Raw genomic sequence first — 14,475 nt, 5'->3', positions numbered from 1 at the left:
GGCTTCCATGGGAGACAGAAAACAGAAATGTTGAGAAATAAATGTGAATAAAATGGAAGGGGTACAAAGACATTCCTTTCCCCCATTATGCTGATCTGCAAGGGTTTCAGAGGCCAACAGCTTGTTTGTACTTGAACTTGATACAAAGTCATCTTGATCCACCAGCCAGAATATAATTTCAGAAATTCTTTCCTTCTGACGCTGGTTCAGGTTCCGAGCACATGGGTTGTTTTGCACACCTGTGTTCCCAGCACTGTTTACACCTCATGGTTCCTCTGCAAGATGCCCCTCGCTCTGTCTCCTGGGCCAGGGAGAGGGGAGGAAACACAGCCAGCGCTGAGTCTCAGGGTCCAAGTCCACAGCTTGTTCACTCATTGTGGCTTCCTAAATGGTTTCGCCACATTTTCACCCTTCATCTATGAACTTTGAAAACCTTTAATAATTTAATCCACACACTTCTGATAAATAGCAAGTGAATAGCCACTGTCCAAACCTCCTGAGGAATCTGATATTCAACAGGTGGGTTCTTGGGAGGCATAAAACAAATGACTCATTTTCTCCAAAAAAAATAAATAAATAAATAACAATTCCCTAGAAAAAGTAGCTGGCTGATTTATCTTAGTGTGCAGAGGTGATTGTCCCCTCAAGCTCTTCCCATAATGTCCCCAGAGGAAATCATCACTCCTATATTATTGCCCTTTACAGTCTCTCGTGATGATGTTTTATCAGCTACTTTGTGTGAAAATGCCAGTCCTAAATAACAAAGTAAGACATCTCAGAAACAACTCACGGTCCTTGGGAACATGGACTGCAAACTCCCTCTATCCCCTGCGTCTCCCAAAGGACTCCATTCCTTGAAATCGAAATGTTAAGCCAGTCGTATTTACATTTGGCGTGCATGTTCTCTGCTATGTTTCTTTTTTTTTTAAGCTTTTATTTAATGAATATAAATTTCCAAAGTACAGCTTATGGATTACAATGGCTCCCCCCCCCCATAACTTCCCTCCCACCCGCAACCCTCCCCTCTCCCGCTCCCTCTCCCCTTCCATTCACATCAAGATTCATTTTCAATTCTCTTTATATACAGAAGATCAGTTTAGTATATATTAAGTAAAGATTTCAACAGTTTGCCACCACATAGCAACACAAAGTGAAAAATACTGTTGGAGTACTAGTTATAGCATTAAATCACATACTAAGTGATAGAATCAAAAAGGGAGAGAACGAGCCAACATGGGAAGCGGGAGACACAGCAGACTCTGCTATTTCTTTACTCCTGACACAGACGCTGCTGATGTGCTTACTTCTCGCATCCTGATACAGCATCACACCTGCGTGGAAGCCGAGAGAGCATCTCCCGAAAGGGGAAGAAACGAACAGACTAAAGCGCTGATGGATAAGCCAGAGAAGGAATGGTACAACGAAGACAATGTACTTTTAAAAAAGACATAAACACATTGCATCAAAAAACTGCTAAGTTAAGCTAGACAGCATCGTGCCCCTAGAGCCCTGGTTTGGAGTTTGCTATAAACCTCATAATATTTCAAGAAGGAAAGTGTGTTCACAAGCATGTCCCAGAGCACAGAGAAAATGTACACTTTGCCGTTAGAACCTTACACCATCCCAGGCTGGCATGGATTGATCATCTCTGGGAGGAAGTTGCTATAGAAAATATCACTATCAGAAATTCCAAACTCCCTGATACTGTAAGAAATGGGTCTACTTTCTCTTAAACAGCCTGTCATTAGCCCTTCATTCCTCCATGCCTTCTCCCACCTCCAATGTCCAATATCCTTTCTGCCCATTCACATTCCAGTTTCTAATTTTTCTCAGCTCTGGTCTTTTGCGTCTACATCCTAACTGAGTATTATTCACACTGTTCTCAAGTTTGAGAACTATTTTATCTATGTCTGTATCCTCACTGCATAGCCAATATCATATGCTCAGTAGGTATTTTGTCATGGATTGCTTTCTCTTTGTTTTAACTAAGTGTATTTGTTCATTTATTCAACAGCCACATCAAAAACATCCAATAAGTTAAGAAATGGGCAACAGATCTCAATAGTTTTCAAAAGAAGAAAAACAAATGGCCAACAAATATATGAGAAAATGCTCAACAACACTAGCCATCAGAGAAATGCAAATCAAAACCACAATGAGATATTACCTCACTCCTGTCAGAAAGGCTATTAAAAAAAAAAAAGAACAAAACAAAACCCAACTAAATGCTAAATGGAAAAAAAAGAAAAAGAAACCCAAAACCAAACAACAAAAACAGAAACAGCAACTCCTTGCAAGGATGTGGAGAAAGGGGAACTCTTTTACTCTGCTGTTGAGAAGGTAAATTAGTGCAGACACTGGAAAGCAATGTGGGGGATTTCTTAAAAAACTGGAATCAGACTTTCCATATGATGTAGCAATTCCACTACTGGGTGTACACCTAAGAGACATGAACACATTGCATCAAAGAGATACCTGCACCACCAAGTTCCTAGCAGCACTGTTCACAATAGCCAAAATTTGGAATCAACAAAGGTGTCCATCATCAGAAGGATAAAGAAAATATACATATCCCCCAGGCACATTAGCAAATACACAACACACACACACACCCATACCTACCTACAATGGAATATAATTCAGCAATGAATTTGGATAAAAATGGTAGAATTTCATTTGTATCCAAAAAAGAAACAAAAAAGAAAGAAATAACTGTGTATCAGTTTTGCCACAAATACAGTGTTTTGCCAAAATGCACTTTGAAGCTTTGTCAGGCAAATGTGTAGGAGTTACATACTGCTATATTTTGATGGTCTGCAACTATATATATTGGTGAAGTTGACATCTTTACATTTGATTGCTGTTTATGACCCATGGTTCCTGCAGAACTATGGCCATTTTGCATTTTACTTGTTGAACTTTTTATTTAGTGGAGAATTAAGCCTTTGACTATAAGATAAATCAAAAATGTGCTATTTCAAAAATAAAAAAAGGAAACAAAAAATGTAATGTATATGAGTGAAATTGACATTTTGAGATTTGATTATTATTTATAGCCTTTGTGTACACTCCTGAAGATCGGTAGTTTTCCTATATACAGCTTGCTGAATTCTTACTTAGTGGAGGGTTAAGCTTGATATTATAAAAAAACTGAAAATACGTCATTGTTAAAATTAAAAGAAAAATAAGAAAGAAAGGACAAAGGAGGGTGGCAGTGAGTGAGTGACGGTAGGGTGGGAAGTATCATTCTGCTCTTAAAACTGTAAAACAAATTTTTTCTCTTTATGTAAATAAAACTGTAAATTTAGAAAAAGAAATATGTCAAATAAGAAATGTGTGTTAAAATCTACGAGGAGCTGCAGAAGCAGTGATGGAAATCTAATGGTCATCCACTTTTTCTGGTTGATTCCTACATTCCTCCAAAATTCTTCCTGTGGACAGATACCCCAGAGTTCCCTACAACCCTTACTAAGATTACCATATCTTGAAATAAAAGGAAGTGATAAACCTCACTGCTCATGCTCTTTGCACCTTGGTCACCTGGTCCCACAAGAGTCTGCTTATTATCCAAGACTATGTGTAATAGGATGGAGTAAAGACGGGTAGAAAAATAAGGATAGTCGGATGGGCACTCGGCACGGTATTTAGTCACTGCTTGGGAAGACCGTATGCCAAATCAGAGTGCCTGCTCAGAGTCTCAGGTCCTTTGCTTCTGATCCAGCTTCCTGCTGGTAGATACCCTGAGAGACAGCTGGTGATGGCTCAAGCTCCTGGGTACCTGCCATCCCTGATGGGGATCCAGACTGTGTTCTGGGATCCCGGCTTCTGCCTGGCCCAGCAGTGGCTGTTGTGGGCACTTGGCGAATGAACCAGCAGATGGGAAATCTCTCTCTCTGCCTGTCTCTTTGTGTCTCTCTGCCTTTCAAGTAAAATAAAAATAAGTAAAAATTAACAGAAAAATTAGGGGCCTGTGCTGTGATGTAGTAGGTTAAGCCTTTGTCTGTGGCACTAGCATCCCATGTGGGTACCAGTTTGTGTCCCAGCTGCTCCACTTCCAATCCAGCTCTCTGCTGGGGACCTAGGAAAGCATTGGAGTATGGCCCAAGTACTTGGGCCCCATGTGGGATATCTGGAGGGAGCTCTTGTTTCCTGGTTATAGATGGGCTCAGCTCCAGCTGTTGTGGCCATTTGGGGAGTGAACCAGCAGATGGAAGACCTCTCTCTCTCTCTATTTCTCCCTCTCTCTTTGTAACTCTGCTTTTTAAATAAATAAATAAATCTCTAAAAAATTTAAGAGTAAAGGGATTTAAAAAATTTAAAAAATTTAAAAAGTAAAGGGAAACTGGGAGAGAAAAAAATCATAATGCTTATGTAAAAAGATTGATCAATGAGGGTGTTCATTTCAATGTTATTCAAATCAGAGTAAAAAGAAAGTTCTAATTAGATAAAGCAAGTTGTAGAAGAATGTACACAGATGGGAAGAAATGAATATACGCGTGTTAAAAATGCAAGTCACAGAACAGTAGGTATTTACAGTGGCTTGCTATTTTTATTTAAAAAAAATATCTACTGGCAGGGGTGGGACTTTAGCAAGATAAACTTCCAAGTTTTAATGGTGAATATATCCAATTGGTGCAAATAGAGAAGATATTTTCCCAGAATTTCTAAGCATTTCTTAAGGTTTCTGCAATCCTGAGGAACTTTTGAGTCAGGGAAAAAGGAGAAGAGGGAGCATTAAAGAATTAAAACTTTTTTTTAAGGGAAAAGGAGATTAGAACAAAGTCCCTTCCAGAATAGTGGAGCCTTCTGATAAAATTAGTGCTGTAGTTTGAAGGTGACTTAGCCTCTGAATTTGTGCAAGACCTTAAAATTTTGGTTTTCATTTAATCTATGAGAGAGAGAGAGAGAGAGGGAGAGATCTCATTCACTGGCTCACTCCTCACATGTCCACAACAGCTGGTAATAGGTCAGGCCAAAGCCAGTAGCTCTCATGAGGGAGACAGGGGTTCAATGAATTGAGACATCCCTGCTACCTCCAGGGTGTGCATTAGCAGGAAGCTGGAATTGGGACTGGGGCCAGGACTGAAACTCATGAATTCTGATATGGGATGCTGGCATCCCAAGCACCATTTCTTTGTCTGTTTTTAAAGATTTGTCTGTTTATGTGAAAGTCAGAGCTGAGAGAGCGAGCGAGAATATCTTTCACCTGCTAGTTCATTTCCAAAGTGGCTGCAGCATCCAGGGCTGAGCCAGGCTGAAGCCAGGAGCCAGGGTGACAGGGACCCAAGCACTTGGGCCATCCTCTGCTGCTTTTGTCCAGGCCATCATTAGGGCCCTGGATCAAAAGTGGAGCAGTATTGTAGGTGGAAGCTTTATATGCTATGCCACAATGCCAGTCCTCCCCTCCCCCAAACACTGTCTTAACCGTTGCACCTAAGACCTACCCCTCATGCATAACTTTAAACCCCAAAGTCATAAGACACTGGAACTAAAAGGATGGGACCTCAGTACAATCGTGGAGTTTAGAGTTGCAGGCTAGAGGATGTTCTTAGATCCCTAGAGATAGCCGGTGAGAAAGAAGTTCTCAGGAGAAGGTAATTACAAAATCCCACATTGGGGTGCAGCCCTCTGCTCTCTGGCTCTTCATGTGATCTTTTCTCTACAAGTGATGTGTCATGGCCATGTGACACTCTCACTAGATGCCAAACCAATGGGGACACCCAATCTTGGACTGGATCTTCCCAAACTGAGGAGTAAATAAACATTTGCTTCTTATAAGTTAGCTCCTGAATGTGTTTTGTTACAGTAAGGGAAAGCTGACAATCAGAGTAAAAGAGGAGCCCAAAACTGAATGGCCATGGTGACCCATCCACCCTCACCGCCATGTCTCATTCAGCAGTTTGCTCACTGATGAAGCCCACTCTGCAGGCTGGCTTTTTCCACCAACCTTAAGGAGGACAGTAACAGTGCACATACATTTGGATCCATTCTTCAGCATTTATCTCTTCAAAATATACATATTATGGATGAATGAACTAGTGTTAGCTATTTTGTTCTGAATTCAATGACTATTGAGAAGCCTGGTTATCAGGCTAAGTTAAACCAAATTCTAACAAAACAAAAACACAAAATCAAGCAAACAGCAAACTCATTGGGAAGTAAAAATGTTTCCCAACCAATTACATTAAAATATTCTAAATTACATTTCCAGAGTGTTGAGAAAAGATGAAGTTTGTTTGGATGGGTGGATGAAAGATGAACAGAAAGTTGAGGAGATAAATATGCAAATAGCTCATGATTCCAATTGAAAATATCACTGGAAGCACCGTACCCTGGGCAGATTAGGGTGGGGGAGCAGGGTCACCGAGGAGAAGCCATACCTTGGTCTGGAATGTGCAAAACATATGTGTCAGAAACGGATGCTCCCAAGCCAAGGAGAGGACTCGCTTCTCCACCATCGTACACTCAACATCATCATCCATCAGGACCACATCTTTCTTTAGAGCTTTTATTGCAAAAAACTGATTGGTTTTCTTGAACTCTGCGAGGAAGACCTAGAAGGAGAGGGAAGAAGTACGTTCATTTTAGAATTTTAACTCTCACCCATTAAAGAAGAGACAAATTCTTGAGAGAAATCTGTGTTGAGTGAGAAAAGAAGATGTTTTTTCTCTGATTCCTCTCCTTCCTGGATAGGATATGACTCAAAGAGGTGCCATTCACTAGATTAGGATGTTACCTAAAAGTTTAATGCGTCTTTGTACGGTTCCCAGGATTACTCAGAGTTGCACAGTTTGGATAGGTTATTTCTAGTACCTGAAAAATTCTGTTTTGAAAGGTATGTTTTCAGGGCCGGAGTAGGTGAATAATGAAAATTCAGAGAGACTAAGTGCACACAGAAGGAAGAAGGGGTGAATAGTGGAGGGAGAACTTAGTTGTACTTGAGACATGACTGCAAAGACACACAAAACCTAGCTATAAGTTTTACAACATTTTTCAAGGCAATAAATAAGACTCCAGGGATATAGTTCTCCTCATGTACTTAAGTGAGTATCAGTGGCCGGTGCTGTGGTTTAGTAGGCTAAGCCTCTGCCTCCAGCACTGGTATCCCATGTGGGTGCTCGTTAGTGTCCTGGCTGCTCCTCTTCCCATCCAGTTCCCTGCTAATGGCCTGGGAAAGCAGTGGAGGATAGGCCGGGTGCTTGAGCCCCTGCATCCACTTGCTCAAATAGATAGAGTTATTCAATGGAAGACGAACTCCAAAGTCCACTTTCACCACTTGATTTCCCGAGTCTTCTATCAAAGGACACCAGATAGCGTAGGATGCAGTTTCAACAACTTTAGCTTTTGCAAGGGATGCAGCAGCAGGCCAAGGGCAGCTTGAAGGACAGGCCGTTTGGATACAAAAGCTTCGGCTCTGGTGTTATGTCACAGGCTAGTTGTGAAAATGTGGGGAAGCTACGAATCACAGAAGAACCTGTAAAATGGATCACTAGTGCTGTGTCTGCTAGGCTGACGTACAGGACTACGGCCACAATCAAAGCAAACACCGCATGAGAAAGTGATTTGCAAATCACAAAATGCTATTTAAGGGATAGTTGTGCTGAACATTTGTTTCTATGGATGACTTTTAGGGACTGCTCAAGTCAGCAATGATCTAAAGTACTGGCAACACGAGGGCCTACGTTTAAAACAGTGCTGTGTTAAAAGCATGGAGAGGCTGGAGTTTAGATGAATGATGTTCACATATCCAGAAAACGTGACATTTATTCTCCTGGGCTTAACTGGTAGGTTGAGAAGAGCAACACAGAGGCTACCATTTTGGTGGGGAACCATACTTCTTGTAAAGGACTAAAAGACAGAGGACCAGCAAGTTTTGGAGTATTCTCAGTATCCTGAGAAGGAAATACAGCTGTCCCATTTTGCTTTAGTGCAAATTCCCATGCTCTCAGTGTGCAGGCACCCAAGGTCCCGCTGGAAAGAGGCATTCTGCTTTGGATACATAGCAGGGGATACTTGAATCTCCAAGATGTCCCTTGGGATATTTACTAAGGCTTGTAGGTTTAACTTAATGCCCTTCTTATTAACCTGTTTAAATGTGGGAACCCACATGGGAACAAAAAAAATTAAAGAAAAACATTTCATTAACAATTAAAAGTATTCTTTTGCTGATTGCTTCTTTCTGTAAAATACCCTAAAACCTAGCATCATCTAAGAAGCTGAAAAGGCAATTTCTATCTATATAATGGGATTTCAATTTTTGGTAATAAGTTATAATTGCACATTAATTGATGTTAAATTACAATGAAGACTGGCTGTTAGATTTCCTATTACATCTAGATTAACACCAAATGAGCCTACTGTGGCTCACATTGCTGTGGAAATGAACTAAAAGGATTCATGGGTATCAGCCAGTTTGCAGGACAGAATAGATTTTTGTCCAAAGTGAACGCATTAATGTTTAAATCCAAGCCCCAAATTGGAGCACAGTATTATTCAGCTGTGATGGATGCTCAGTTGCCTATTTTTTTTTATTATTCAATAAACTGGGTAAGTTTTCCTGCCAAAATCTGATAAGCAGTTGTTAAGCATAATGGTGGCTTCAGATGCACAAATGCATGGAGTCTTGATTAGAAATTCTCTAGTAATTGGACCCAAGAACATCCAAGAACAACCAGGAACCCCATTAATATATAATGTATCCTTAATACTCAATCTAACCCAAAGCCTAGCTTCCATATCACCCTTCCTTACAATCACTCACTTGAAAATATTGTGCCACCTATGATGTTTTGCTACAATTTCTTAAAAAATGTCATTTTCCTTCTATTCACCTTCTCCCTTTTCCTTCAAATTCCTTCCCTTGGCTTCCTCTTCATCCTCTTTGAGTGACAGAGACCACTCATCATTTGAATGTGTGGCAGGAAGAATTTAGAGATGGGTATTTCTTCATGGAGCTTCTTCAAGCCATAGCCTTGTTAGATGGTACCCAACCCTGTCTCTCTCCCCATTCAAATGCTGAAGTCCTAACACTCAGAATATCACCCTATTTTAAGATAGGACCTTTACAGAGGTGAGTATGTTTAGAGGAGGTCATTAGGATGGACCATACTCCAATGTGAATGGCTTCCTTACAAAAAACTGTAATTTGGAACAGACACACAAGGAAGGACGCCCGTGCAAGGACATAGGGAGAAAATGGCTGCCTACAAGCCATAAGAGGGGGTCTTGGAAGAAACAAGCCTTCTAAAACATTGATCTTGGATTTGCAGTCTCCAAGTCCATGAGAAATAAAATTCCTACTGTTTAAGCAACCCAGTATGTAGTATTTTGTTGTAGCATCTGATAAACTAACAGAAGCCTGAAAGTAATTGATAGATGCCCAAAGACACGGAGCTCATAGCTGTGGGGGAATATACTCCCAGAGTGAATGACTTTGGGGACAGAGATTACCAGGGAGCAGAGGCTGTTCTTACCCTGCTGTCCTCTGTCTAACAGAGGCCTCTTTACACAATACATTCACACCCACACACACAGTTTGATCACACAAGTTTAGTTCCATCAACCAGCACTGCTCTTCAATTCCCGGAACATGGTCCATACAATTCTTTTTTTTTTTTTTTTTTTGACAGATAGACTTAGACAGTGAGAGAGAGAGAGACAGAGAGAAAGGTATTCCTTCCATTGGTTCACCCCCCAAATGGTCGCTACGGCTGGAACTATGCCAATCTGAAGCCAGGAGCCAGGTGCTTCTCCTTGGTCTTCCATGTGGGTGCAGGCACCCAAGCACTTGGGCCATCCTCCACTGCATTCCTGGGCCACAGCAGAGAGCTGGCCTGGAAGAGGAGCAACCGGGACTAGAACTCGGCACCCATATGGGGTGGCGGCACCTCAGGCAGAGGATTAACCAAGTGAGCCATGGCGCCGGCCCCAGATCCATACAGTTCTATAACACAGTAGCATACCTTGCCAAAACTTCCTTTTCCCAACATTTTGTGCAAGATAAAATCCTCAATTTTCAGTTTCATATGTAGAGATGGTCTTTCTATGTTCACTTCTGGTTCTGGACGGTGGCATATTTTATCCGTCTCATCCAGTGGAGACTCCCAGGAGATTCCCTGAGGCTCTGAAAATGGTAAGCCAATGATTCAAAGTGAGCATAGAGTAATGGAGAGTCAATGACATGACTCACAGCACCCCCATTCTTTTCTACTTCCCATTTTGGGGCTCCTTCTACAGTAATGGGGTGAGGGGTAGGAGGCTCCTGCAATTCAGGCAGCTTTAATACCTTCCCATCTGTCTGTGGGGTAATGATCTCCTTCTTATAAGCCTGGAATTTGGGGCTTATGCTGTGTCCACTTATTACCTAATAGACTCAGAAATAAGTCAACTTAAAAGACATATTCCAATCAGCAAAAGACTGCTTGCAAACTAGATGAACTTCTTTAATAATGTTAACTCATGAACAAATAGAGATTTTAACCAAATTTTTGAGGAAAAATGATTCACAGTGTTTGTGTGGCTCCCAACCATAAGAGTATCAGTCTCTGTGAATCACAATGTGAGGGAAGTAGAGGTGAAATCCATCAGACTGTTAAATATCTCACTGCCTCATTCATCATGGTCTTTATTGCTGATCATTGTGGAGACCTGTGGAGGCCTGGAGACCCTTCCTAAATCCATCTCAGAACTTAAAAAAAGAATGAAGCTGAGTTAGTCCTTGTGCTTAAGTATACAAAACATTTTTTTAAAATTCCTTCCTCTCCATCCTTATTTTTCATCCTTATGTCTATATTTCATATTGTCTCTTAAATATAAGGAAACTAAATATTTTATAATGTAAACTCAAACTAATCAGACACTAAAATCATGTGGTCATGGCTTGCCATGCACTATCTTCAAACGGTAGGCTGGATAAACTTCCATAATGTCATATATGTTAAGGGTCTGGGCTTGGCAATTCTTCTCTTCTTCTACCATTAATCTTTGTAGAAAAGCCTCAACAGTGCAATATAAGAACTTCAAAGAAGATGTTTCCACCATTGACATTTATTTTGTGAAAGCAGTTAACACTGGCAGAAAGTTGCATTCTAGAATTCTAAGGATCTAACTGCAGTCATTTCCTCCAGACCTATCCCATTTTCCTCTCTGACTTCCTACCTGCTTACCAAGGATCCTAGTAAGGAGTATTTTGTTTTCATCTCTCAGAAGTAGGAACCTCCTAGTGGTTAGGTCTATTATCTTTAAATAGAAAAGCATCACCTTTCAGACCAGTAAGCCAATGACTTTGAAATCCAGAGGACTCAGGTTAAGGCTAATCAAGGTTAGTTACTGACATTGATTTGACCATGCACCACAATGGCTACCTCTTTTCCCTGGTGTCGGTAAGTGTGGCGGCCGTGTTTCACTTCTGGTGGAGCATGGGAGACCAATTTCAACTGGACCTTCTCTGAAGATGTGTTCTGAATCTCTTAAGGAGCGAGCCTAGATTACAGATACAGAGTCAGTCCATCCACCTACCACCATCCATGTGACAGCTCAGTTTGCTGTCCCTAGGAACAAAAGCCATTTAAGATTCCAAAATGCACAGGTTGACCAAAGCTCATCTTTCCCTCAACATCCTTTGAGGATCCCTAATCCTGTGAGAGGATTTACTGTACCAGTAGAGCACGCTCACTTACTTTTCTGGGGTTAGCTTAATTCTTCCATGCTATCCATGGAATCTATCACAAATAAGAATAAAAAGTCAAGGGATGCAAAAATCATTTACACAGGCAATGCTAAGTCTTAACAAGGGCTTATTCTTGGATATTGGAATTTCAAATCATTGCCAAGGAATAATTGACAAAGCAAAAGTTGCTTTGGACTTGCTGTTCTGAGGCAACTATCAGGATAATTTCTATCAAATAAATGTTTTCTCCTGGATTATTATGTAGTCCTATTGTTCAAGTATGAAGCTGGTAATGAATTCTGAATAATTTTAATGAAATTATAGTCAGTTCTCTGTGTCTTTAGGTACCACATCCATGAATTCAACCAACATCAGATGGAAAATATTCAGAAAAATAATTGTATCTGTACTGAACTTTTTTCTGTTGTTCTATAAACAATACAATATAACAACTCTGTTCATGGAATTTATATTAAGTATTATAACTAATTTAGAAAGATTCAAAGATTGTATGCAATATAACATCATTCTATCTAAGGCACCTGAGCATCTGTCCCTTTTGTTATCTAGAGGAGGCTGGAACCAGTTTCCCTACTGATCTAGGGATGACTGAATTTTCTTTCTGTCCCTGTTCATTCCATGAGGAATTTAAAATCTTATAAAGATGCAACACAAATTGTATTAACTAAGTAAAAGTATATATCAAAGGGGAGGGTATGAGCATGCTGATGGATGAAAGTGTCAAGACAAATGCTCAGAAATACATTCCATATGGTCCTATTGGGTTGCTACAGATCAAAGAGCAAAAGGATTTGAGCGGCCCTTGTTGAGCCAACATGGCAGGAGTTCATCAAATCAATGCTTCCCTACCTGTTGGGTGCTTTCAATCATCGCCAAAGCTTCAGCCATTAGCTTCTGGTTTATACCACAGAGGTTGGCCACTTTTGTCTGGCATCGGTGATGGACGTTCATGCCACATGCTAAATGGAAGAAACAGGGCTGGTCAGCAGTAGAGACAGAATGAGTTGGCATTATTTTTGTTTTGTGAAAAGGAAAGGGAAGAGGAGTGGGAGATACTGGAGCAAGGATCCCGGGGAGGAAAGCATGTGTTGTGGCAGCTTGCATGACCTTGAACAAGTCACTTTCTCTCCATGGGCCCCAGATGAGAGGTCTTGTTGCAAAAAATTTAAGATGTCTATGGGCATCTGGCTCTAAGACTCTACCATTCTTGGCACATCTATTTATTCATGAATCCTGAAAAGAGCACCATAAATAAATAACCTCTACTTTTGTGACCCAGGGATCCTTCTTGGATTGGGGATATGTGTGTGCCTGTGAGTCTGTAAAGATAACTACTACATCACATCATTAGTGTGGATTAGAAAATTCAAACTTTGTGTATGAAATATCATCATTACATCAAAGAAGAATCTAACAAAAATTCTCACACTCCAGTTGATAAAACTCTAATCTCAAGTACTGCTTGTATATTCAAAAATTAGATAAGCAGGGGTTAGCATAATGCAATTGGGTGGTAGGACTTATGAAATGGTATAGTTTTAATTGTATTGGCTTATTAGCAATCTTTTTATATAAGGATCTTAGCACAGTGATTGGCACTTGGCTAAGTAATCAACAAATACAACTTCTCATTCATCTTCATTATTTGTTACATGGACATATGTGTTAAAATATTTAGGTGAAATTTGACAGCCCTCACCTTTAGTTTAAACTAGACTACTCTTTTGTAGATAGTTCATCATAAAACAGAATAAAGCAGCATGCTCTGTGCAAATAGCTCTAAACTATTATTAGTTCCAGTACATTTACATAGATACAGCTACAAAGTTCTATTTGAAGCAACATTTTGCATGTGTATTTAAAAACTCTAATATGGTAAGAATGTTTTCTATGATACCACTCTGAATTCTGCACTATCAGCATCACATGGAACTTATTTATGTAGGTTTGAACTTCAGCAGTCCCAGTTCCACTTTCTTACTCATCGCTGCAAAGTAAAATAAGGCAGTTATCGAGGATTTAGCATGATGGCATTGTAATCTTATTTTGTTCCTTAAAACTGCAGCCAGATCTAGGCTTGTTTCTGAAGCACATGGCCCTGAAGACAGGCCACCATCCCCACTTTCACTACATTAGTTTTTGTTACTAACCTATCAGATGGCAACTTGATCTCTGTGAATGCAAATAGTCCCTTTTGGTGGCTATTTTCATGGGAATTAGTGTAGAGACAGAGGGAAGACAGGGTAAAGGCTAACGGAGACCCTATTTAAGAAGATGGCCTAAAAAGCACAGAAAAGAGTAAAGCCAAGAAGAAGGAGAGAGAGAATTGGAGAACCAGGACAATCAATAGATTAGGATGTGGGCAGGTGGAAGGGGACAGAGTTGAGAAAACAGGGAGATTTAGGGGCTATAAGAAGAAAGAATGGAAAATGAAATGGGGAAGGAAAGGGAGGGGAGGGAAAGGGGAAAAGGAGAGGTGTCAACAGAAAAGAGGGAGGGGAACTATGAGAAATGAAGGTGGTAGGAGGGAAACAGGGAAAGAGAATGGAATGGGAAGGGAAGAATGTTAGAGAAAAGGAACAGAACCAAGCAGGTCATGTGAGCATGAAATAATGCCTAGGAATCTTCAGGGAAGTTCTGAGTTTTATAGTCAACTGGACAGGACCAGCCTGGCCTCAGCAGGTGGACCCTCAAGCTCCAAGGACATCCAAATGTGAAACCATCACAGGATTACTAACCAGTGAGAATCTGAATATTCATGTTTCTGTTTATGTAATCAGAATACT

The 14,475-nt window shown here is 40.5% G+C and overlaps 1 protein-coding gene across 2 annotated transcripts in view; it reads right to left on the bottom strand.

Annotated features, from left to right (window-relative positions):
* Positions 1 to 14,475, bottom strand: part of PRKCQ (protein kinase C theta) — a 145,912-nt gene that overhangs the window by 47,355 nt on the left and 84,082 nt on the right. For both annotated transcript variants that reach the window (XM_062211424.1, XM_062211425.1), the window contains 4 exons: positions 12,539 to 12,648; positions 11,364 to 11,481; positions 9,963 to 10,123; positions 6,381 to 6,554 (listed from right to left, as the gene is read on the bottom strand). In XM_062211424.1, the coding sequence (XP_062067408.1) occupies positions 6,381 to 6,554; positions 9,963 to 10,123; positions 11,364 to 11,481; positions 12,539 to 12,648 (563 nt within the window). The remainder of the gene's footprint in view (positions 1 to 6,380; positions 6,555 to 9,962; positions 10,124 to 11,363; positions 11,482 to 12,538; positions 12,649 to 14,475) is intronic.

The sequence above is a fragment of the Lepus europaeus genome, chromosome 14, assembly GCF_033115175.1.
Source record: "Lepus europaeus isolate LE1 chromosome 14, mLepTim1.pri, whole genome shotgun sequence".
NCBI classification, from domain to species: Eukaryota; Metazoa; Chordata; class Mammalia; order Lagomorpha; family Leporidae; genus Lepus; species Lepus europaeus.
This window is presented reverse-complemented; position numbering and strand designations above follow the sequence as displayed.